The sequence below is a fragment of the Vicugna pacos genome, chromosome 22 (genome assembly GCF_048564905.1).
Source record: "Vicugna pacos chromosome 22, VicPac4, whole genome shotgun sequence".
Lineage (NCBI taxonomy): Eukaryota > Metazoa > Chordata > Mammalia > Artiodactyla > Camelidae > Vicugna > Vicugna pacos.
In genome coordinates, this window is record NC_133008.1 from 21562723 (window position 1) to 21587522 (window position 24800).

At 56.8% G+C, this 24800-nt stretch overlaps 2 protein-coding genes across 12 annotated transcripts in view; both read right to left on the minus strand.

Moving 5' to 3' along the window:
• Nucleotides 1–308: 308 nt before the first annotated feature.
• On the minus strand, nt 309–12806 carry PIK3R2 (phosphoinositide-3-kinase regulatory subunit 2). The gene is made up of 16 exons (XM_006199061.4): nt 12657–12806; nt 10121–10858; nt 7189–7281; nt 6792–6833; nt 6585–6716; nt 6284–6494; nt 5644–5729; nt 5387–5495; nt 5199–5297; nt 4869–5049; nt 4666–4791; nt 3449–3591; nt 3041–3217; nt 2155–2226; nt 1820–1990; nt 309–1505 (listed from the first exon to the last, which is right to left on the minus strand). The coding sequence occupies exons 2-16, from the start codon at nt 10440–10442 to the stop codon at nt 1298–1300; spliced, it is 2172 nt and encodes a 723-aa protein (XP_006199123.2). The 5' UTR covers nt 10443–10858; nt 12657–12806; the 3' UTR covers nt 309–1297.
• Nucleotides 12807–13957: 1151 nt separating this feature from the next.
• Nucleotides 13958–24800, minus strand: part of MAST3 (microtubule associated serine/threonine kinase 3) — a 37037-nt gene continuing 26194 nt past the window's right edge. For all 11 annotated transcript variants that reach the window (XM_072947384.1, XM_072947380.1, XM_072947379.1 and 8 more), the window contains 13 exons: nt 24579–24711; nt 24245–24410; nt 23623–23724; nt 22800–22922; nt 21858–21967; nt 20711–20847; nt 19916–20160; nt 19274–19480; nt 18714–18940; nt 18166–18288; nt 17364–17500; nt 17070–17251; nt 13958–16024 (listed from right to left, as the gene is read on the minus strand). In XM_072947384.1, the coding sequence (XP_072803485.1) occupies nt 15492–16024; nt 17070–17251; nt 17364–17500; nt 18166–18288; nt 18714–18940; nt 19274–19480; nt 19916–20160; nt 20711–20847; nt 21858–21967; nt 22800–22922; nt 23623–23724; nt 24245–24410; nt 24579–24711 (2425 nt within the window). In that variant the 3' untranslated portion in view covers nt 13958–15491. The remainder of the gene's footprint in view (nt 16025–17069; nt 17252–17363; nt 17501–18165; nt 18289–18713; nt 18941–19273; nt 19481–19915; nt 20161–20710; nt 20848–21857; nt 21968–22799; nt 22923–23622; nt 23725–24244; nt 24411–24578; nt 24712–24800) is intronic.

The following is a 24800-nucleotide window of genomic DNA, read 5'->3' on the forward strand; positions in this document are numbered from 1 at the left end:
AAGCTGCACATCAGAGGGGAGTGTCTTTTTGGAGTGCAGGGCTGGTGGCTGAGTGCCAAAACTCAAGCCCAGGGACCAGTGATTAGCTGGTCCAGGGTCTGAGGTCCCCTGAGCAAGCCAGGGTAGGGCGCAGCGCTTGGGGTCTCGGCCTCTCTACTGTGACCTCAGGCAGGTCTCTCAACTTCTCTGGTCAAGAGCATCTAAACTATGGTGGGGGTGTGGAGGTGGGGAGGAGGCACGAGTTGTAGGTCCCCACTTGGCAGCCCAGAGCCAAAGAGAAGCCTGTCACCAAAAACAGAAGCCTCCACCATGTTCAATGTTTTATATCCATATCAGTATCAACGTACCATACAAAACCTGCCTACCAGCCTAGCCAGGCAGGCAGGAGGTGGGGGGGGGTGTTCCGTGGTAGCGTAGAAAACCAGGGCTCTCATCCCAAAAGATGAGAGAAAAAAGGGCGTTACATACAATTAAGGAAAAATAAAATCAGAACCCAACATGATCGAGAAGCCTTGAGTCTGTGTCAAGTGGAGGTGCTGTGGGCAGCGCTGTGTGTTGGCCGCCCCAGATGTGCTGGGGCCTCGATTCCTGGGAAGCCTGGGGTCAGCTCATGAGTTTATTTTTAATTATTTTCCTTTTTGGGGGTCACTTCTTGGCAGCAGCCCCACTGTGGGGATAACCCAGTGTCAGGTTTCACTTCAGGGTTTGAAGGGGAAGTTGGGGTCTGTGGGGCAGGTCCCGCCTGGCCCCAAATGTCACGGCTGAGGTTCTTGGAAGTGGCTGAGCGAAGTTCCTTCCTGCCCTGACCCCAGGTCTATGGCTTAAAAATCGGGGAACCCAGGCTGGGGCCGCGCAGCCCGGGGGCCTCTGTAAACATGGCAGGTGCAGCCAGGTGGGGCTTTGGGGACCCCAGGAGCCTGTGGGGGGCAGGGCACAGGGTCATGGGTGGCCAGAGCCATAGGCAGGGCAGTGCCTCTGTAAGAAGGCAGGGGGAGGAGAGTATGGAGTAGGGGAGGCAGGACCCCCCAGCACAGATACACAGAGGGACAGAGACCAAGAGAGAAGGAGCAGACAGACAGATGGCGCTAGAAAGTGACAAAGGGTGACAAGGGGAAATGGAGAGAGGCTCTGAGAAAGGGAGATGGAGAGAAAAACACAGACAGGAAGAGATACAGAGAAAACCCAAGAAAGAAGAGACAGATTCAGAGAGATGGAGACCTGGGATGCCGTCGCTAGCCCAGCCTCCAGCTTGGGGGCAGCTCAGCTCCGGGACAGGTCTCTTGCTCTTGCTCAGCCGTCAGCGGGCCGCAGGTGGGGGCCCGGGGCCTGGGGCGCGCACGGGATGGGCGAGCGTGACGGTGAGCGCGTCGTTGTGCTGCACCAGTGAGGCATGCTGGTAGTGCAGCACCAGCTCCTTCAGCGACCCGTACAAGTTGTAGGGCTCCGCAAAGCCGAAGCCCGTGGCTGTGCGGTAGATGACGCAGTGTTTGGTGTCACCATCCACCCTGTGGGCGTGGGCAAAGGGGTGGGTCAGATAGGCCTCCACCAGGCTCTCCCAGCTCAGTCCTGCTGCTCCTGTCAGGCAGTCCCTGCCTGGGACCCAGATTTCCCTATTTCTTGGGCACTGACTTAGTCTAGACTCTACCATCTCCCCGCTCTGATACTGTCCCAGCTCTCTCCTCTGCTCCCAAGGATCCAGGGCTTCTTCCTGGCTATCTTCCCAAGGCCTAGCATACAGTTGGTGCTTAATGAGAGATCTTGGAAGGAATGCTTGGGTTCCCCACCCCCTCAGCCCATTCTTGGCTCCCCTGCCACTCACACCACGGAGCAGGCGTAGCAGCCGCGCTGGCTGCTCTCACGGATGAGGAAGGTGCCATCCCGCTTGCCACTCAGCATTTCCTCAGCTTGTGTGCGGTTGATCTTGCCTACATACCACGTGCGTTCCTCATGGTGGGGAAGGTCATCCTCATCTTCCATCAGTGAGTACTGGCTGTTGGGGAGGCAGGGAGGTGCCCTGGTCACTTACCTGGCTAGCCTCCAAGGTCCCCCTGCCACCTGGACAATTCTCCCACCCTGGTGAACTCCTACTCATTCTGCAAAACCCACCAAAAATGGCCCCTCCTCTGGGAAACCCCCCTCCAGGTGATCACTCACTCCTCAGTCTCGTTTTTGATTCCCAACCATTCGTTGATTTTCTTCTGCCGGGCACCTTTCTGAGTGAGCCACCTGCAGGGAAGAGGAAAGGTGGGCTTGTGCTGCTCCGCTGGTAGGGGGATTGGAGGCTGCAGCACAGGCGGGGTGAGCCCACCGTGGGCCAGGCCAGTCTGGCTGGAGGCAAGGACTAAGTGCAAATTCTGGGTGTGACACCCCTAGTCGCCACGAGGGATCAGTCTTGGCTTGGTCAAGGACACCTTGAACCCATGAGGGCTCCACAGGCTCTGTCAGGGAACTCCCCCTATTTATTATGTTTCTGTTAACACTTTTCAAGGCTCTGGAATGTGCCATCCCGGCCAGGTCTTATCACTACCAGAGGCTTAGTTCTAGGGTCACATGTTGTCTGTTCAGCACCTCTTTTTCTCTGCCTGTAAAGGGGAAACTTTATAAAAGACTTTGAGAGGCCAAAGTGAGCTAACGCTTGCATGGTGCTCAGCACACAGAGGAGGCACACAAGCTTCGAAGGCCCAGGTGGGAGGGGGAAGCCCTTGATGAAGTCCTCAGCGGGTCAGCAGGCAGAGGCAGGATTTTGGGCTCAAGCTAGGGCTCCTGCAGCCCCAGCACAGGCCAGATTGTGCAGTCAGCATTCATGGAGTGGATCCTGTCTGAGGCTCCCAATGACCCAGCCCCATAGGAGCAGTACTCCCATCCACAACTGAGGCTGAGGCTGCCACACAGGGAGCCCTTCTCAGAGGGCCAGGAGGGACCTGATCAAGAGGGAAAGGACTTGCGAACAGATGAGGAGGCTAGGGGGCTAGGCAGGGCTACTTCAGGTGCCCCGGTGCTAATGGGGGACCCATGGGCAAGCACAGAGCCAGGCACTCACACAAGGTACTGGTCTCGGATCTTGCGCAGCTGCATGAGGTCTGGCTTGAGGCTATTCATGCGCTTGTCTATTTCTCGGTTGTCAGAGGCCTGCACCCGTAGCTCCTGCTCCAGCTTTGTGCGGCTCTCGTGGATCTCAGCAATGCGAGACTTGAGCCGCTCGGAGTTCAGCAGGATCCTGTAGAGGAGGGAGGAGTGGCTCAGAGGCCTCAGACAGTTCCCAGTCCCTTAGCCTTCGCATACACTGTTTCCCTGATGTCTCTGGCAAACTCCTATTCATCCTTCAAAGCCCATTTCCACTGACCCTCTCACCTCCTGGAACCCAGGCTGCCCACTCTCTCCTTTCTTTCCCCACTTGCACTGTGCCAGAGCAGGTTGGGCTAGGGCAGGGCAGAGGAGACAGACTCACCTCTGCATCTCCTTCTCATTGCCCTCACGCCGGAAGCGCTCCAGATACTCCTTGCTGCACTTCTCTTGCGTCTGGCCCTGCTCTTCAAAGATCTTGATGGTCTCATTGAAGGCCTCGATAGCTGTGCGCTTCATCTGCAGTTCCTGCAGGAGGGGGTATATCTTAGCACCCCCTAGGATTCCTCATGAGTTCCTCCTGGGGGTAAAGCCCGATTCCAGTGCTGATATGGAGATTGCTTAAGCACCTCCTCCACCAGGCACATCATTCCATCAACTACTGCTACAGTGAAGGAATTCCTATTCAGCCTTCAAACCCCATGATCCCCACACCTACTCTTCCTTTAGATCCTCCCTTGGGCACCTTACAAACACCTGAGTCTGTTAGCACTGCTGAGAATTAATGTTAAGTCTAGCTGCTACAATGCATGGGGCTTCTTCTCAGGATAGATGCTGCATTGACTGAGCGCTTTCTGTGCATTGTCTCATAGAACCTGCCAAGAGCCTCCTACAAAGTCAGAACTTACTTTTTTTTTTTGAATGGAGGTACTGGGGATGGAACCCAGGAGCTTGTGCAAGCCAAGTACATGCACTACCACTAAGCTAGACCCCCTTCCCAAGTCAGACTATTAATGGGGAAACTGAGGCTCATGAGGCCTAAGCCATTTCCAAGATCATGATGTTTCTAACCAATCCCAGATGGGTGTCTTGTCCACTCAGAAACTCAGGTGACCCATCACTGAGAGGGGCTGAGAAAGAAACTGTTCAAGGACTACAGGGGAGACTGAGAAACTCCCTGCTTAGACAGGATGTTCAATCTGCATATGTTGTATCTCAACTTACAAAAGAAGTCTATTAACACAGTCTGTGAGTGGTAAAACCCCCCCCTTACCTCTTTTAAAAGACACTGTTCTTTCCCATGATCTCCTGACCTTCTGACTTAGACAACTCTTTGTCAAGTTGTTGTCGTCATTTTGAATAATGTCCAAGTTGAAGGGGACAGAGAAATAATTAAGACCTCATGGTGTCAGTTTACAAATGGGGAAACTGAGGCCCAGAGGCTTAACCAAGACATCTCCCAGGCTCAGCTGCTCCTGGGAGGCTCCTCATTTATTTGTTTATTTGTTTTTTAAGAACCATATACGTTTATTTCTATGTTTTTAGGGCAGTCCATAGGGCTAAGAGCCCCTCTGTGCCCGGAGGTGCACAGGCCCATGGTACCTGGGAGGTGCGTGTGTACTCCTCATAGAGCTGGTCGTACTCGCGGCTCTTGTCTTGGTACTGCTGGTGATAGACTTTAAGCTGGGCGCCCACTGCTTCCACGCTGTCCTCCTTGACAATCTGGTCCTGGGGATCCCCAGTTGGATCAGGGCCGACCAGGCACCCCCCGACCCTGGCCCCCAGCTCCCATCCCCACCCCGGACCTGCTGGTACTTGGACACTGGGTAGAGGAGCCGAGTGTCCAGCTTGGCATTGTACTGGGCCAGTGACTCATGGCGGTAGTGGGTGATGAGGTCCACGACAGAGCAGAAGGTGAGCGGCTCTGAGAAGCCGTAGTGACCGTCTCGGTGGAAGACCTTGATCAGCTTGTTGTTCCCGCCTTTCCTAGGGGTGGGTGAGAGGGGACGTCAGTGCCCACTGAAGCCCCCAGATCCTACACACATCCCACTGCCCATGCAATCCCTGGTCATCTGACCTGGGTGTGTCCCCTCCCACTTCTCACCGCTAATCCCCATGAAAGGACAGGTCCCCACCTAAGGGTCAGTGTGTACTCCCCCTGGATCTTGCTGGATGCATCTCGGACCAGAAAGGTACCATCAGGTGTGTCCCGGAGTTTCTCGTTTACCTCCTCCCTGTGGAAACAGCTAGGATTGGGGCTGCCCATTCGGAGACCCCGCCCTTCAGCCCCTGCCCACCACATGGCTCCGCCCCACAACCCTACCTGGAGATGTCGCCCCAGTACCACTCAGCATCCTGCAGGGAGGGCGGGTTCCCCCCATTGGCCAGGCCTGTGGAGGCCGGCTTTGCCTTGGGGGGTTTAGGCGGCAGTGCTAGGGGACAGGAAAACAAATGCACATTGAGCAACAAGTGTATATAATGGCCAGCTCCCACTGCAACTGAGCCTGATGAAACTGGCAGGCCCCGTCAGCAATCCTGGTCCTCAACAATAAGAACTAACACAAGGGCGTGGGAGATCACCTGGGGGCGCAACCTCCTGCTCCTCCAGATGTTCCTGAAGCAACTTCTCCACCAGCAGAGCAGGGAAGTCGGGGATGGGCTCAGTCCTAGGGGGAAGGAGAATGCAGTGAGCGCTGGGTAGGGGCCCCAGTGTGCACATGGCCCTGCACTGGCGCACTTGCATGCCTGGAGAGGGGCGGGTATATGCGAAAGCATGCAGTGGGGGGTGGCGGGCGGCTAATAGTAAATGACACAGGCAGGTGTGGGAGACCACCTGCCGTTTACGTATCTGCAGTAAGCGCTCAATAAATGCTCATATGACAAACAAGAAGAATCTAGCGTGTGGGGTTGAAGAAGTCGAAGTCAGGTACAGACAGCACCCACATACCTGCTCTCAGATCTAGGCCCCATCGCCTTGTCCTAAGCCCTGCTAGAGTCTTCTTGGAGCTCAGATCCCACCCCTTGTTCTTTCCTAGCCCCTCCATCACAATGGATCTGGCTTCTTCCCCCCTGGGCCCTGACCACACTGCTTTCTCATTATCGAGCCCCTCTACCTGGCGGTTTCTCTAGCACTTCCTCGACTTAAAGCCCCACCCCTTTTTGCTCCAGCTCAGCCCTGCCCATTTTAGAATAAAGCCCCGCCCCCGCACTAGCCTCTCACCCGTCGGGCGCGCCCCCTGGTGGCGGCGAGGGCGGTGGCGCACGCAGCAGCAGCGGCCCGAAGGTGGCGCCCAGGGCACGCACCACGGGGCCCGGCGCTGGGGCGCGCCGGGCCACCCGGCCCAGATGCTGGAGCAGGAAGCGCAGCGTGAGCGCGTGGTGCAGTGGCAGCGTCGGGGGCTCCAGCACTGGCCCCACGGGCCCTGCGGCCTCTGTGGACAGATGGCCAGGACAGGGTGAGCAGGGGCTGGCACCCACCGACCCCAGTGCCCTCCTCAACCCGGAGTTACCGCCAGGCTCACCCCGCAGGGCTCGATGTGCTTCGGCCGCGGCCTCAGGTGTCACAAGGGGAGAGGGCAGAGCTAGCAGGAAGCCCTTCACGCCATCTGACAGGGTTGCTGCGTCCCACTGCTCCATGTCACTTAGGGACCAGTCTAGGGGTGCACGGGGAGCACATTGGTCCAGGGCAGGTTTCTCACCCACTCTCACCCACTGAAGCTTCCCCTCACCTGTGCGTGCGGCGGGTGGCTCAGGTCTGTAGCTGTCTAGCCCTGAGGAGAAGGGGATGAAGTAGGTCAGCTCCACCCCAGGTGGCAAGACCAGCTCTCAAATGCTCCCCTGCCCCTCCACCCCGACCCCATGGGGGGTCTGGGGTGCTTACTCAACCTCCCAGATATAAAAGCAGGAGAGGAGGGAGATGGTGGCAGAGGACACAGTACATGCAATTACAGGGGTCTGGTGTCCATATTCCCCTGGGAATTACCCCTCCAATTCAACATGGAGACCCAGAGCATCCAGACTCATCTTCCTATACAGAATGAGCCCAGCTGCCTGGTGAAGGGGATGAGTTGCCCATTACCAGAGATAAGCAAGCAGAATCTGGGCTGCAGCCAGGCAGAGGCTCACCTGTCCGATCAATGGCCTCCACAAGCTTCACCAGGATAGGGGGCGCCACATCAGGTGGGGAGAACTGCTCGGGTAGGTCAGGGAGTGTGAGGCCTGCCAGGAGGGAACAGAATGTTGGCAGGAACCCCAGCGGAACCCCAGCCCCTCTTTGCCTGCTGCATCTCAGTTTGGGTGGTTTCAGGCAGGGCTCAGCTCAGGGAAGTGGCTGGCATCTGGACCACCACCCTGGGGAAGACAAAAGGCCTGGCTGGTGGGGCTGGGAGGGCGGAGTTGGTGAGAAACAATTTTCTGGGTTAAAATATCAGTTCACACAGCGGGGCAGGGGGTGGGTATGTAATAGCTCAGTGGCAGAGCGTGTGCTTAGTGTGCAAGAGATCCTGGGTTCAATTCCATTAAAAAAAAAATCAGTTCACACTTCAGAGACCAGGTATAGTTAGTTGGTTGATTAGTGTCCCACCGAATGCTATGTCCACTTCCTAGTCCTTGGTACCTGTGAGTATGACCTTACTTGGAAATAGGGTCTTTGGAGATAAAACTGAGGGTAGGATTTTGAGATGAGATCATCCTGGATTAGGGCCCTAAAGCCAAGGTACACTTGGAGCCCCGAAAACCTGGAAGAAGCAGGAAAGGATCCTCCCCTAGACTGTCCAGAGGGAGAGCAGCCCTGCCCACACCTTGATGTTGGACTTTGGGCCTCCAGAACCATGAGAGAATAAGCTCTTGTTTGAAGCCGCCGATTTGTGATAGTTTGTTACAGCAGCTACAGGACACTCTGCAGCAGGTTTCAAGCTCTGCCATTGCTTGCTGTGCAACCTCAGGCACAGAACCCACCCTCTCTGTGCCTCAGTTTCCTCAACTGAGAAGCTGGCTAATGGCATCATCTCTCTCAGTGGGAACAACAAAGTGATTGAAAAGAATAAAAGGAAAATAAATACCCTATCTGGGTCAGAACACCTTATTCCAAGGACATTTCTCCATTTTTTAAGTCCTTTTGCTTATTTTATATACATATATATAATCTCCTTCTCTTTTAAAAACGCCAAACCCCCTTCCCGGTCCAGCTCCCTCCCAGTCCATGTTCTGCTCCACCCGGTCTTTTGTGTTCAGGTGTGCTCTGCCTGCACAGCCACCATGTGATGCAGCTTTGGCCCTTGGCAGGGACGCCCTGGCACATAGCAGGGGCAAGCCGGGGCCTGCGGGGCCTCCCTGAGTGATGGGCCAGGTGGCACCTCAAGCTGAATAAAGGCCCAGCTGCATCAAAAATGCCAGGGAAAAAAAAAAAAGAAAAAAAAATGAGCAAACAAGGGGAGAGGAGGTGGGCGACATTCCAGCTGGAGTGGGGGATTTCAGAACTCAACTCTGAAATTTGCCTGTGACCAGTTTGTAAAACAGGGAGGGAGGTCCCATCAGAGTAGGTGTCACCCCCACTTTCTGGGTGAGGAACTGAGGCTCAGGGAGAGAGCAACCTCCCCCTGGGTACACAGCCAGGTCAGGGCCTGGATGACATTAGGGTTTGAGCTGACCCACATGGAGCTGAGGAGGGAAGGTAGGCAGCTGTAGTGTGTTGCCCAGTGGTCCCAGTATCCCAGAGAGGCGGGGCCTGAGTGCACAAAAGAACCAGTCCCCACCATTTCCAGATGAGGAAACTGAGGCCTGGAGGGGGCTGGACCCAGCTAGTGTCACAGTCCTGCAAGATTTGGAGGGTGGGGCTAGGTGGCTGCCGGTAGTGGGGATGTGTGTGGTGGCTGGACCCAGGCCAGGCGGAGGAGGGAGGCGGCTGTTACCAGGGGGAGAGGCAGATTCTGGCTGGAAGCCCGGATGGGGCCGCCTCCTGCTCCTCCAGGCTGAGGCGGGACGCAGGCCCCGGGCCCTGGAGACACCAGATGCTGCAAAGCCCAAGCCAGCACCACAATGCCTCTGTACCCCGCCATTCTGCCCCATGCTGTTGGACTCTAGCCTGATCCTCTTTGGGCCTCGGTGTCCCTCTGGCACAAGACCATACAGGCCATTGGGTGAGGCAAGGTGCCTCCCAGGGCTTTGGCCTTCAACGGGTGACTGCCTCTGAGTAAGTGGTTCAACTAACCCGCATTTTGCCTTGGTTTCCCCATCTGTACACAGGGCCTCCCCAGGATGCTGTGAGGGTTAGAGCAGATTACACTGTGTGCTCAACACTCATCAGCCTCCTCCCCACAACCTGAGCCTCAGTGTCCCTGGTTGGAACCCACACACCCTGCCCAGCATACAATAATTTCAGCATATGCTCAGCACCCTCAGTTCTCCACTCTGGGCACAGTCTTTGGAAGTTGGGATGGCCAAGGGCCTCCTTGGGAGGGATGTAGGGGCCTCACATGCCTCTGTGCTGCATGGCCTCGACTGAATATCCCACCTTCTTTGGGCTTTTTGGTTCCCTTCATCTTGGAAACTGGAAAATCAGGGTAACAAAGGGGGTTCCTCAGGGGAATCTGTCTGCAAATCAGAAAATGAAGCTAAATTGAGCCTCTGAATCCTACGGAACACTCTCCATTATCTTCGAAATGAATCCCACGAAGTCCTTGAGGTCCTGTTGCTTGTTCCCTGAACCTGCCATTACATTCCCACCTTCTGGCCTTTGTGCCTGCTGCTTGGAGCCCTTCACCCCCAGCTCTCCTGAGAGACTCCTGCCTCATAGCCTCTGTCATCACCTAATCACACTGTCACTTCTTGAACCAGCAGCCCCATGAGGGCAGGGCCAGGCCTTGTGTCCACCACCGTGTGCCTAGTTGCACCCAGCCTTTGACAGCAGTGTAATCGACCCTTGTCGACTGACCAAATGTCCTTATTCCTCCTCTCCTGGAAGATGCACCATTGCCTCACTGGAAAGAAGAGGAAACTGAGGATCTGAGAGCACTCCCTACTTCCCCCACCCCTCCCAGGGTCCCTACCTGTTGCTCACCTGGCTCAGGGGGCCCATCTCGGGGCCTGGCAGGCAGTGGGCGGGGGCCACGTGGGCGAGGGCCAGGCCGGGCCAGGGCCACAGGCCCCAGGAACTCAACGTAGGTGCCAGGGAAGTCGCCGCGCTGCCGTGTACGCTCGTTGAGGCCAGGCATCCAGCCCACACTCTGTGGGCAACGCTCGCTGCCCTCAGCCACGCCCAGTGCCTGTAGGGCCGCCCGGCTCACCACAAGGACATCACCTGGCAGCAGCTCCAGGTCCTCTGGCCGTTCCCGGCGGAATGGGTACAGAGCACGGTATTGGAAGCCCTCAGCCCCAGCCATGGCTGGGCAAGGTGGGGTCTTGATGGTCAGGTGGCTGCTTGGGGCCTCAGTGGCCCCATCAGCTGGATCAGGAGCCAGGAGGGTCCGCTGGGTCGGCTTGGGGACTCAGACCTCTATTTCCACCAAGAAGTTACAGGTGACCACAGGGGATGCTTACACCTTGCTTCCCACCATTACTCCGTGACCCTGACAAGGGTCACTCGTTGCTTGGTCCACCATTCGTCAACTGGTGGGAGGGGGTCGGCAGCGTGATCTCGGGTCGCTCAGCCGCTGCGTCCCCCCTCAATCTGTAGGGTTGGCCGCTCACTCCCTCACGTGGGGGCCCATCGGCTCCCGAGGCTGGCGGCTCTTCCAGCTGCGCCAGGCGAGGGGGCCGGGGGCACAGGCTGTCACCATGCTCGGCTTGGGATGCTGACCTAGGGGGAGAGGGGCAGGGCAGCATTAGCTAGTTTGGACTCCTGTCACCTCTACCTGAGAGAACCTGGCCAAATCCCAGGTTCAAATCCCTGGACTCACTAGGTAAACTTGGGCCAGTTCCTGTCCCTCTCTGGGCCCCAGTTTCCCCAGCTGTAAAATGGGTGCAATAACAGCACTCCTTTGAGGTTGTTGGGAGCAGAGCTCCCAAGAACCTACCTCAGGCATACTGCATGCTCAGGAAACAAGCTCTTCATTGCCCCTGCGGGAAACTAAGGCTCTGAGCAGGGAGGTATTTGTTGGACCACTTCCTTGTTAGGAAGTCAGGACTCAAAAACTCAGATCTGACCAACTTTACAAAGCCCAGGGCGGATGAGAGGATGCAGCAGGCACGTGGCCAGATAGTCATACCGAGGGGAGGTAGTGCGTGATGGGGGATGCTCAGGGTGCTGTGGGAGCCCTGGAGAGACATCAGGCCAGGTGAGCGTAGAAGGAGGCAGCAGGGGCCAAACAGTGTGGGAGAGGAGGTCCAGGCAGAGACCCCAGCACAAGCAAAGGCCTAGAGGTGAGTCCAAAGAAATGGATCTCTGATCTCTGCAGGGAAGGAGGGAATGGAGCAATAGTGTCCAGGGCTCAGCTTGGGGTCAAGAGTAGGTACTCAAAAATGAAAGGAGTTGGTAGGAGGCCAAGAAGACCTTAGCCCCAGGGTAGACATGGAGCCAGGAAAGGGTAGATGGGAGGAGGTCATTGCAGCTGCTAAGGCGGAGGCTGCCAGATTCAAAGCAATGATCACCCCCTAAGAGTCCCCAGTCTCAGGGAGACACAGCCCAGCACAGACACATTTCCAATCTCAGCCCTGTAAGTTCAGTTCTTCTGAGAGGTTTTGGGGTGGGGGGATGGTGCTTTTCTAGAGGGCGGGTCCTCACAGAGGACGGGAGTGGGCACTGGCCAGAGGGAAAATAGTACATGCAAAGGCTTGACAGCAAGAAATGCTTGCCAAGAGTTCCAGGTAGCTTTAAGGAAGCCGAAGCCCATGCTGGGCCTCGAGTGCCAGGCAGAGGCTCAGGCTTTATCTCCGACCACGGGAAGCCACTAGAGGTGTCCAAACCAGAGCAGAAGCTCCACATTCCAGGGCGCTGCAACTCACCCGCTCCCTGGCCCCCATACCCTTACTCCACAGGTGGGGAAACTGAGGCCCAGTGAAGGGACGTCCAGGAAACTGCCTGAATCCGCTTGCCTGCCCGCCTCCGCATCCCGGCGTGCACACGTCTGCACACGCCCCGGTGTGCGCGCCGGGGAGCCAGCGCTCCCCGAATCCAAGAGGCTGCGTGGAAGGGCCAGGCCTGGCTGGGGGCTCAGTGGCTGGACGCAGGGCCTGCGCGCTCACGCGTGTGCAGACGCGCACTCGGGCCTGCGTGAATCCCTAGCCCATCCAAGGGGACGGAAGTAGAGTCGACCCTTTACTGTCTTGCACCCCACTATGCCCCACACAATGCCTGGGCGCCCCTCATTACTGCTCGATGCCCCACTCCTGGCAGGGCCTCCCTCAATTCAGGGCCGCGGCTCCAACCCCTTATTTCTGCCTAGGGTCCCCCGTTCCGCCACCATCGTCCGGGACAGATTGCACCGCAGCCAGGTCGAGCCCGAGGCCTCCTGCTCCCTGCGGCCCCCCTTTCCCGCGGGGCCCGATGCAGCCCGGCTCGCATTCTGGCTTCCACCGTGGCCCCACACTTTGCCTGGGAGCCCCGCATTTGAGTGCATCCCCAGCCCCGCCTGCCACGCGGACCAGCCCGGACTTACCTGGTCGAGGCCACCGTCACGCCGAGCGGAGCCCGACCCGTGGCTATACCACGGACGCCGTCGCCGCAGCCGCGGGATCCCCGCCTCCGCCGCCGCTGCCGCGGTCCCGAACGGTCGGGCCCGCCCCCGGCGGAAACTGCCGAGCGTACTCGGGCCGACGGGTGAAGCGAGGCCGAGGCGGAGCCTGGGGACAACCGAGTGTTTCCGGAAAGAACCGAATATACTCCCGCGGGACTGGAGGGTAAAGGGGGACGGTGCCCCGAGATAGTCGATCATTTCCGGAAACAGCCGAGCGCAATGGGGTCAGATGAGTGATCTCGAGGCTGGGCTCGGCTAGACTCGGCTGGGCTCGGCTAGGCTCGGCTAGGCTCGGCTAGGCTCGGCTAGGCTCGGCTGGGCTGAGATGTCCGAGAGGTTCCGGAAATGGCCGAGCGCGTTCCAGCCGGACTAGCAGAACAGAGGCTGGGCCCTGAGACTTTGTGATAGAACCAAGTGTGGTTGGTCCCAAATGAGACCCTGGGAACTTAGATCCAGAGGCGACCACTAACTTCCGGAAACTGCCGAAGCACGGACGGCTCCAGAGGGCGGGTGAGCGGCCCCGAACTCAAGGAATTGAAGGCGGCGGAGTTGTGGGGAATGGGCTCGCCACAGACAGATGAGCTTTTCAGGAAACAAACTGAAGGCCGAGAAGGAGCCGGGGTTGAAAGCCGGGGTTTCTATGGTAGCCCAGATCATCTGGAAACAGCTGAACTCGGGCCGGCAGGGAGTAATAGCGCTGGCCCAGATGCAGACGACTGTTTCCGGAAATGACCGAAGACACTCGGAAACAGGGGGTGTGGCCAAAGGGTTCCGACCCTGTGGAGCGCTCCGGAAGTAACCGAATGCGCTCAGGCTACGCTGGGTTCAGAAGGGGGTGGGGGGAATTTTAGGGCACAGGACAAGAAAAGACCAGTGTAAGACGTACATAAAGTAAAAAAATTAAAATACTTTCTAATGTTTAAAAAAATTTAAGAGGACAGAAAGATGGCTTATTTATTTATTAACACAGCTTCAGGGCCCCAGATTGGTGTCTAGATGAAGCTTTTAGCCTGTGATGGGTATTCCCAGAGAGGGCAGGTGGAGGCCAGGACCGGAGAAGGCACCAGGAAAAATCTCAGTAGTGTACTTCCAGCAGCCTTCAAAACCCATCTCAGGTGACTTTGAGCCAAGGGTCTGTTTTCATCCTGCCCGCACCTCACTGACTGATCCCTTCCCCTTTTCTTGGCCCCTCACAAATCCAGACATTGGAACTTCTCTTTGACATGTGAGCTTTTATTCACTGTCAGCTCCAGGATAGAAGGTGGGAGCAAGTCATGCACAGCCTTGGTCTAGCTCCAACACCAGGCAGTGCTGGACAGGCGTCTTCAGAAGGAATGCAGAGCAGGCTGCAGTGCCTGGAAAGTGCCCTCACCATGTGGGGCATGCTGATCTTGCTTGCCACCTCCAAATGGGAAATGGAGGCTCACAGATGCCCAGTGGGTCACACAGCCTTACAGGGGAGAGAGCTAGAGCTGGAGTCTGCTGTATCGGACGTCAGATTCTCCATTCAAGCTCCCTTGATAACAATGCCCAGGACAGGGCCTGGCTGTGTGACTTTTACCAGGCAATCACAGGACAAGTCTCCACCCTTTGCTAGGCCTTAGTTATTTGTCTGTAAAACGGGGATGACAACACCACCTCTAGCCTTTTCAAAGCTGGCTGAGGGAGAAGCCACAAGTAAAAGTACTTGGCATACAGGTGCTTAATAAATAGTTACTGGTATTAGTTTTGTAAACACAAGGAAACTGAGGCACGGAGTAGGGAAGCCATGTTCCCAGAGCCAAACAGTGAAGCCAAGGTTCAAACTTGGCCCCCTAGTTGGATTTTTCTCACTTGAATTTCATCCTAGCAAGGCTCTGGCACATGGAGGGAATCCCCAGGGGGTGTTTTCAGACACATCATGGGTAAGGGCTCACCCGGGTGTGTATCAAACACACAAAAAATCTTGTCCAGGGTGGCAATTTACCCTGGTGGCACCTTTGAGGCCTCTGCCTCCAGGGCATCAAAGTCTGCCTGTGAAGAGGGCAACCCCTCTGTCTAGATCTGGTGAACTTCTATTCATACATCAAAGCCCCAGTTCCCACACATCCCAAGCCTATAGGACTGGAGGCAGACACTAGCAAGGCTGGCCTACATAGAGGCTATGATGTGGAAAGTAGCCTTCAGAATGCAGTCCATCATCAGGATTACTTCGTTTTGTGGTGGAGGGTATTGTTTATGGACCCTCCAATCCAAACTGGGCCTGGACAGGTAAGCTTGGCTGTGTCCCTTTGAATCTGTGGGTCTGGAGTCAGGGAATGGGATCAAGTAACACAAAGAGACTTTAAAAGTACAGAAAAACCAGAAAACATGAACACACGTGATTTTCCAAAGTGCTTCCTTCTCAGCCCAGGGGGCAGGGTCTGCAAATGGGTCCCAGGTACATGGGGCAGGGTACCTGGTACCTGGGCAGCCGCCTCAACAGTGGCAGCTCACTCTGGCTATCGCTTATAAAAAGTAATAAATTAGTTGCAGGGATTTGCTGCTATTTACAACGCCACCCTAGTCTCCCACTCCTGCCCCTATGGCTCCCTGACTGATCGGCTCCAGAACACGAGGGAGGCACTGTCTACACCTTCTGGTAAGAACCTCCATGGCTTCTCATCTTCCAGGTGTCATAGGCTGTTGGCTCAGTCTCTATCCAGGTGTCAATTTATGGAAAAAACATTCTGCAAAAATGCTTGACTTCCAGGCCAGGGAGAGGCCACATAGGAGGGGTTAGTCTTTCCCAGCGGGTCCAAGGGCTCCTGGCATGGCCTCAGCACCCTCCACAGCGATCTGAGGCACCAAAGGGGGTGACCCAGTGGCCTCCTCAGGTGGCTCATCAAAGCTCACCTCCTGCACGGCCTCCTGCTTCTTGAAGGAGTCTCGGCGCTCAGATAGATGCAGCCGCCGCATGACCACCAGCTCGGAGTCCGGCCCACGGCTACGGCGCCCCAGCTCCCCGTCCAGCCTCTCACTTGTACCCAGCTTGTCAGCCGACTGGCCCCGGCGCAACCTCGGGGACCGGGCAGGTGCAGGTGGGTGCCCTGGCAGAGGCGAGGGTGAGCGGGGTGGGGGTGCAGGCACAGGCGGGCAGGCCAGTGGGGAGGGCGGGATGCTGCTGGTGGACTTGCGGCGACCAGTTTTGGGGCGAGGTGGTCCAAGCTTGGCGGCCAAGCCATGCAGGGAGCTGGGGCGGGTGTGGCCAGCGGCAGCCGGAGATGCAGGGCTGCTGGAGCTTGGGGATGCACTGGGTGGGGACGCCGTGTCTGTGGGGTGACAGGTGAGGGTCAGGGCCACCAGCCTCAATGTCCCAGCCTTGAGAAGGGGCCCTGGGACTGACTGCCAAAGCCCACATTGTTCCCTGTGGCCACCCATCATTCCTGGTTTTCCCTTTGTTTGCACAGGTTGTTCCTTTGGCTTAGATCTGGTGACCTCCTACTCATTCATCAAAGCCCTAGCTCCTATTCACCCATTTTTCACCTAATGACCCACCAAATCATTGGGCCAAAGGTACCCATCCACCAACCGTCCATCCACCAGTGAGCTGTCCACCCACTGGTTCTAGAAGTTATCCAACAAGGGCCCTGCCTCTGCCTGTGCCCACTCCCCACCCCTACGCCTCAGCCCCAGAGGACTCCTGGTCTGAGGAAGGCAAAGATGGCATAGATGTTCCCAGCCCCGTGAGGTCAGGGTAGGCCAGAGGAAGAGACAGCAGTTGGGGTCCCCAGGAGGCAGGGAGGGCTTCCTGGACAAGTAGCTCTGTGGCTGTCCGTCAGGAGGCCTTCCCTGTCTGTCCTCTGGATTGTTCCAGCCTGTTCCTCTCTCTAGCCTATTGCTAACCCAGTGAGGCTAGAGGTGTCTATCTCTGGCTGTCTCTCACAGAAACTAAGGGTCCTCAGGGTTGGGCCAAGTCATCATCCTTTCCTGATCCAGAATAATCTTTCCATGCCCTCTCTGGCTCACACACTCTTGATGGCTCCCTACTGACCCCCAATTTAAGCCCAGCTCTTTGGCTTGCTCCGTCCCCCATCCTCCCTCCCTAGCTTCTCCCTGGCTTTTACATCTCTCCTGTCTAGATCCCCTCTGCTCACGATATTACTTCTGCTGGGAACACCCTTCCCTGCCCTCAACTTGAATCTGACCACCCTAGGCTGCCTCTTAGACTCAAGGCAACTGGAAAGGCCCTTCTGGCCGCCTTGTGTCATACATCACATCACTCCATCCTCCCAACTCTGCTCGCTCCCTCCCTGGGCTGACCACTGCAGGCCTGAGCAGCCCTTCTTCCCAGGGTAGCCCTGGGGATGCACCCACCTGCTGGGGCATCAGGAGCCGGACTGCGGCAGGGCGTGGTGGGGCTGGGAGAGAGGCTGTGGGTGGGTGAGCCCGGGAGGCTCTCGCTAGACGACAGGGAGTGGTGGAGGCCGGAGGAGAAGCTGCGGCTGGTGTGTAGCACAGATGACTGTTTTGAGATCTTTTTGAAGAGGGACTTCCGCCTAGGGGTTAGAAAGCCAGATGCTTCAGCACCCCTGCCCCTAGCAGCCCTGGTCACCTAAGTACACCACGGGTCCTCCCTCAAGCCTCTCTGGCAGCTAGCCCACCACTCACCGGTCCTGCGTCTCCCGCCTTCGGCTCCGCTTGCTCCTGCGCGCCATGCGGCCCTTGGTCACATTCTTCCGTGCAGGGCCCACCTTGATGGAGGTGTTCTCCAGGGCTGTGGTCCGAAGGGCGATCTTGTTGCCACTCTGCAAGTGGGATGGCAAAGGGTTGCCTGTGTGCCTCCCATCCAATAAGCCATCCACCCACCCCTGTTCCCATCTACTAATCCGTCAAAGCCCCAGATCCTATCCACGCACTTTTTACCTCATGACCCCACCAAGCATTGGGCCAAAGATGCATGTCCACCATCTGTCCATACATCCAGGGAGCCATCACCCACCCACTGGTCCTAGGAGCTAGCCAACCTGGGGCCTGCCTCCTCACTGGTGCCCACCTCCCCTCTTCTAGACCTCAGCCTTCGGGGACCCTCGGTGTGAGAAAAGCCAAGATGTCCTGGATACCCCTAGCCCACAGGGTCAGGGTTGGCCAGAGGGAGGGCCAGAAGCAGGCACCCAAGGGGCAGGAAGGGCTTCCTGGAGGAGTGGCTCTGAGAGGTAATGTCAGAGGGCTAAAGAAGGAAGCAGAAGGGAGGGCGCATGCAAAGCCTGGAGCTGGGACCGAAAGTGGAGTGTGTGGTTGGAGGGCAGAACCATGCAGAATCAGGAGCTGAGGTCAATGGGTGGGGATGGCAGGTCACAGGAGCAGCCCAAAGGGTAGGCAGTGAGGGGAGATCTGGGGACCCTGTGGACAGATGGGGTTGGAGGGTCTGGGAGCCCTGGGGGTGGGTGGGGGAGGGGGAGGGGGGCTGTACCTTCAGCAGCAGCTCCACGACATCCATGTGCACCAGCCCCAGGACCGACTCCCCATTGATGTGGGTGATGAGGTCCCCAGCTCGCAGGCCCGCTTCCTGGGCGGGGCTTCCCTCCTCCACGCTCTAGGGGTGGGAGTTGGGGTAGATGGCAGGGATTAGTGGCCTAAACCCCATAGCCAGAGACCCCACCCAGCCTGGCTGAGTCAGCTATGGGACCCCAGCAAGCTGCTGCCTGTCACACTGCCTAGCATCCCAGATCCTGAGGGCTGTTTAGAGAGTGACCCACAGGGATGGGACAGGCCCTGGGCTGAGGGACGAAGGACAGCACACCCACTGTGTAGGAGCTTCCTGCCCCCTTGGGGTCTCCATCCCTCTTGCCTAATCCCCTCCCTGTAACTGAAAGGGACCACAAAGACCCAGGTGGCACCAGTCCCTGCTCTGGGCCCCCAAACCTCATGGGCTTACTTTCCAAGACTGCATTCCAAGATGCAGCTCTGAAAGGGCTCTGCCAAGTCCAGCTGTTCCTGCCCATCCTGAGGCCAACTCACCCACACGACGTGGTGCACAGCGTAGACGTCACTGTCACCCATGTAGACACGGATTGCCCGCAGGCTGAAGCCGTACTTCTTGCCTGAGCTGTGGATGACAATGGGGGGCCGCAGGCTGCCACACACAGGGGAAGGGTCTCTGCTTGGAGAGGAGTCTCGGGACGATGGGTTCGAGGACAGTGAGCGTGGGGACAGGGGGCTCATGAGGGGGCCGCCGCTGCCGTCATCTGTAGGGACGAGGTTCAGGAGGGGTCACTCCCTTATCGGGCCCCTCAGAAGGCAGCTTCTCCTCCCCCCACACTGATCCTTCTGGCTGCTCTGTTACTGCTCTAATGCCCCAAACACAGTCCCACTGCCTCTGGGCCTTTGCACATGCAGTGCCCACTGTGGGAATGCCAGTCCCCCAGCTGCTTCCCTTCTCCTGGGGCTCAGCCCCAAACAACAGCCCCCACATCACCTGGAGGGATGCCCTCCAGCTCCTGCTGGCCAAAACAGACCCCGCCCCATGGTTAAAATGGATGTGGACAGACAAGCAAAGACAGGCTGGCCGTAGGCGTTACCGGCCGTGATGATGAGTGACAGTGCGGACACCGAGGCTGACTTGGGCACGCGGCCCCCACTGGGGGAGGCCCTGGATTTCTCAGGGGCTGAGTCTCTTGGGCCCCCTGGGCGGCGGCCCCGGCCGGCATCCAGGGCCCGCGGCGTGGAGTGTCGTGCACCAGTGCTGTTACTTCGTAGTCGCGCGTGGCTGAGGGCAGCTGTGTCAGCTAGGGGGTCAGCAGGGTCAGGGCGTCAGCCTGGCCCCCCTCATCTCACTGCTTGGCCCCTCTGCCCTCAGGAGGCAAAGCTCCTTCCTCCCCAGTCAGTGCATACACAGTGGCCTTTGTTCGGAGGGTTCCCTCTTCCTACACCCTTCTTGCACTCCCCTTCCTGGGAAGCTCCGCTCCTCAAATTCCATCCTCCAAGAAGCCTTCCCCTCACCCCAGTCAGACGCCTAACTCCCACTCTCTGAGCTCCCCAGTTCAATTCCTCTCTCCCCGCTAGCCAGGGCTTCCTGGGAGCCCAGCTGAAGCCTGAGGCATTTGTTAGACAAGTGAATGGTCTTTCTGGAGAACTACTCTTCCTTCAAGACCCATCTCAAATAGCCCTTTCTGTGGGAAACTTGCCATGACATTACCCTGCCCACCCTGGACTCCACCTACCAGAAAGGCTTGAGGGCTTTGGCACCACTGGGGTGGCTGCTGGGGGTGGGTCAGGCTCCCCTAGAATGAAGACGGGCCTTTTGGGGCCCACAGCAGTTGGGCCAGCTCCCTCGTCCTCTGACGAGAAGGCAAACTTGGGCATTGTGTCCAGGCTGATGGTGCCCAGGAGAGATGGGCTAGGCCCTCGTTCAGGCTGGGAAGAGGATGAGTGGCAGGAGGAACCAGAGGACGTCCACGACCTTAGCCTGCAGTAGGGAAGAACCTGAGTCACACTTGCCAGATGCCCTCACCCCAGGATACCCAATCTTCTCTAGTGGCCACATCTTAACTCTCAGCCTAGAGTCAGAGGTAATTTGTAAACATAAGGTGAGTTCCCTCTCCCTGCTTAGTCCTCTGTGTCTGCCTGGAGACTCCTATTCATCTTTTAAAACCCAGTTTCCAACCCGCATTCTCTAGCAGACATTGATTATTTCTGCTGAGTCTGAACTTTGAAAGGTGAACGAGAGTTTGTTAGCAAAAGGTGTTCAGGGCAGAGGAAACCATGCAAGCAAAAGCCTAGCAGGGGGATGGTATGTGGATGCTTTATGTTTGGTGTGGTTAAGAATGCAAAGCCAAAGGGAGTGATGATAGGGGCCAGGCTGACAGGGGTCTGACAGGCTGGCCAATATGTTTGACCCTTTTCTACCGTGCCACTGGGAAACTCTTTCCAATGTTAGATTTTTTTTTTTTTTCCCTGTGGCTCCACCTCCTAGCAGTTTGGAAACTGGATCTGCTTATACTCCCCAGCCCACCTACCGGACCTCGGTGCTCAGCCGGCGCCCATACTCCCCCTCGCTGCTGCGCTCCCACCCTTCCTCCCGGTCCTCACTGAAGCTCCGTTCAGCGAAGGTTGGAGTGGGCTGGGCGGCCAGGAACTCAGAGCTGCTGTAGACCTGGGAAGCAATGAAAAAGAACAGTAACAACAACCGCACCCACGGGGGACAGCTTAGTTGAGTGCTTCCTGTATATCCAACACTTCCCTGAGTCACTTCCTTAAATCCTTACTCACCACATCTCTAAAGACAGAGAGCCTTTAAGAGGGGAGGGTATAGCTCAGTGGTAAGAGTGTGTGCTTAGCACGCAGGAGGTCCTGGGTTCAATCCCCAGTACCTCCATTAAATAAACAAACAAACAAATAAAAATGAACCTAATTCCCCACAAAAAAATTAATTAAAAAAAGAAATGAAAAAGACATACAGTCTTTAGCCCACTGTACAGGTGAAGACACTGGGGCTCAGAGGTGCCTGGCTACCAAGTGGGTCACAAATGGCATTTCCTGCCTGGGGCCCAGGCCCACAAACAGTACAGGTTTTTTGACCAAATTATACACCAAGGGAAGGAACTTAAGTTACGCTAATGAGGCTAGAAGATAACACGCAGCATAGTAGGTCTATTCATGATTGCCCCCACGTGGAAGCAACCCCCGTGTCCATCAGCTGATGAGTGGATAAACAAAATGTGGTTTACTATACAATGGGCTATTAGTCAGTCATAACGAGGAATGAAGCCTCATACATTCAACCACAGGGATCAAACTTAAGGAGCCAGACACCAAAGCACACATAGTGTATGAGCTTACGTATGTGAAATGTCCACAACAGGTAAATGCAGACAGACAGAAAGCAGGTTGCCAGGGGTGGGGGAGGAAAAAATGAGGAGTGACTCCAGATGCGTACATGGTTTCCCTTTGGGGTGATGGAAGTGTTCCGGAAGTAGATAGAGGTGATGGTTGCCCAACACTGTCAATGTGCTAAATGTCGCTGAATTGTACAGTTTAAAATGGCTAAAATAGTATACTTTATGCTATGCGTATTTTAGTACAATAAAAAAAGTAAAAACAAAACAAAACAAACATCTTGCCGTGCTTCCTGGGCACTGGCTACACCCAGGGCCCCAGGCCCACCTTGCTGAACCGATGGGAACAGGACGAGAACTGGGGGATCTCCGTGGATGACTCCTCATCATTGGTCTCATCATCCTCTGAGCCCAGGTGGTGGTAACGTTCCGAGCGTGCTGCGGGAGGGAAAGGCTTGTGCAGCCCACCTGATGCCCGGAGGTGGCCACAAGGGCTGTGTCGGGTGAGGTTGGGAGAGCATCCCAGGTAGGGAGGTGCCGTCAGGGCAAAGGCATTGAGGTGGGACCATGCCTGGTATGTTTAAGGACCAGAGGAGGCTTGGGTGGCAGAGTTAGTATCTGGGAACAAATCCCAGTTGTGTCCCTAAAAGCTGTGGGGCTGTGGATGGGAATTCTTGGGTCTGAGCCTCAGTTTCCTTACCCTTGAGATGGGTCACCCAGAATCAGGTAAAATTGTGCATCTCAAACATAAAGGATGTTCCCCATTTTACAGAAAAGGAAACAGATGCTCAGAGATGACCTCTGTCATGCCACAGATCACTCATCAAGTTCTGGAGGAGGCCCTGGAAGCTGAGGGCGTTTACTCTGTGTTCAGCCAGAGCCCCAGGGAGATAGAGATCTGTCCGAGCCCACCTGAAGTGCTCACCCCCTTCACCAAAGCTGAGCAAGGGACCCCACCCTCCTATATAACAGGCAAGGCTCCATGCCTGGTTCAGCCTCCTGACCCAAAGCAAGGGTCTGCCATACTCAGTGCCTTGGTTTCCCCTCCTGCAACCCGAGAGGGTGCTGCAGCCTCCTAAGCCCAGATGCACAGGAGATCCTAGCCAGGGGGCAGCCAGCAGACATGCTCCAGCTTCTTGGAAAGCTCAGGAAGTCGGAAGCTCCAGGCCCAGGGAGAGGCGCCAAGCTTGGGTGGAGACCCTGGCAGATGCCCCCTCGCTGCCTGGGGGATTATGGGACAGCAGAGCCCACCTCTTGGACCCCGGCTTACTGTCAAAGTAACTGGTGTCATCCTCAGCCTCAAGCTGTGGCACGAACTCAGCCTTGTGTCGCAGAAGCCCTGCCCAGTCCAGTGTCCGGAAGAAGGGGTGCTGCTTCACTTCGTGGGTGCCACCTGCAGACATGCCGGGCTGAGTCCTACCAGTCCCCACCCCCCGCTCCCTCCTGGGCCAATTAGGAACCCGACCTTGGCCAACGCAGGACTGAAAGATGGGAGGGGAAACCAGCCATCGTTTAAGAGCCCAGGGAGGGACCAAGCTAGGGCTAGAACCCAGGCCCTGCTCTTCCCTCTGCTAGATTCTGGGATCCCACCACCTGGAGAAACCCGAGCCTTAGGAGGGCTTCCTTTCCGGGGCCTTTTCCACACGTTTCTACCCCATGGAGCAGAGGTGACTGCATGAAGGTATCCTGTTGCCCAACCTCAGCCCTCACAGTCCTCTCCAGTGGCCAAGCTTGATCTTGAACATGATCTATAGTGGCCACGTAATTGGGTGGCTGCATGAGTATCAAATAGTCCCTTAATCACTACTGAGGTGGCTGGGAAACTTAGACAGTGGGATCCACTGGGCTGGGCCTTTGGAGACCTCAGAACATGGTGACCTGGCAAGCTCACATGCACAGCCTCAGTGCCCCTTGTCTGTACTACACCCAGCTACCTGCTATTCCTTCCAAGTCTTGTGCTAGTTCCTGGCGAGCTCCTATGCATCCTTCAAAATCTCAGTTCCAAGACCCCTCCTCTATGCAGCCTCTCAAATAAAGCTCTTGTTTACCCCAGCCCCCATCCCACCCACCTGGGCCCACCCACACCTACATACCAGTGCCTAGACGGTCCAGTGGGCTCTGTCGGAGCAGCCTGGTGATAAGGTCCTGGGCGTCAGCTGGAAGGGCTTCGTCCCCCTCAGGCCACATGATTTCATCTAAGTTGAGGGGAGGAGTGAGGGAGTGAGGGAGCAGGAATAGCCCTTCTGAGCACCTCCCCTCACTCACTGTGCTCCAAGCCATCAGCCAACTCTGCTCCTCCAACATATCAGGCTTGGTCCTTCATAGTCTTTGTTCTGGCTGTGCCCTCTGCCCAGAGCACCTTCCATCTCTGTGGCTTCCCTTTGCTCCAATAGGCCTCTGTGACTCTACTGAATATAGCATCATCCCCTCTCCACCTGCCACCCCACCCCCTCCTTCTTCCTGCTGCTTTTCCTCCTTGGCATTCTTTTTGCCTCTGTCTGCTCCATAATTTGCTTGTTTATCTCCCTTACTGTCTGTCTTGCTCTTGGCTGTTATCTCCAGGGCCTAGCTGGGGCTGGGCATGCCATAGGCACCCAATCCACACAAGGGGCTGCTCCTCTCCCCAGTAAGGGTAGGGGAATGGGGAATGGCTGTCCAGAGCCCCAGGGGGACTGAGACTTAAACCTGGCACCATGGGGGGCAGGGGGAACGCACCACTGACCACCTGGCCAAAGAGTTCCTCAGGGGTATCTCCGAAGAATGGCACACAGCCCACCAGGAATTCATAGAGGACGACGCCCATGGCCCACCAGTCCACTGGCTTCCCGTAGCCCTGGCGGAAGATCACCTCAGGGGCGATGTATTCAGGCGTCCCACATACCTAGGCCAGGTGGGACAGGGAAACTGAGGATGGCTCCCAGCCAGGGAAGAAAGGGTGGGTAGAATGATGGGGAGTTCACTTTCTCCTTTTTGCTGCAAAGTTCCCCCCTGTCCCAGGGTCAGGCCCCAGGCAGAGGGAGGCAGCCCTGTACCCTGCCTGTCCACACACCTGCTTGTCCACAAACTCCCGAGTGTCCTTCTCGATGTGGCCCTCGTAGAGGTTGGTGGCCATGCTCATGAGCCCGATCTTGGACAGGCCAAAGTCAGTCAGCTTGATGTGGCCGAGCGAGGTGATGAGCAGGCTGTGGGTAGGCAGGTGGTGGGTTCAGGGCTGGGGGACCCGAGGTGCCTGGCTGCTCCTGCCGCCCCCTGCCCCTACTCCCAGAACTTG

Excerpts from the sequence above, each read along its gene's own strand:
- PIK3R2 (XM_006199061.4), bottom strand. The coding sequence starts at position 10,442 with ATGGCTGGGGCTGAGGGCTTCCAATACCGTGCTCTGTACCCATTCCGC. Across the intron at positions 5,050-5,198 it reads GAGTACACACTGACCCTTAG|GAAAGGCGGGAACAACAAGC; the intron begins GTGGGGACCTGT and ends ACCCACCCCTAG. Across the intron at positions 2,227-3,040 it reads ATCCGAGACCAGTACCTTGT|GTGGCTCACTCAGAAAGGTG; the intron begins GTGAGTGCCTGG and ends TCTTCCCTGCAG.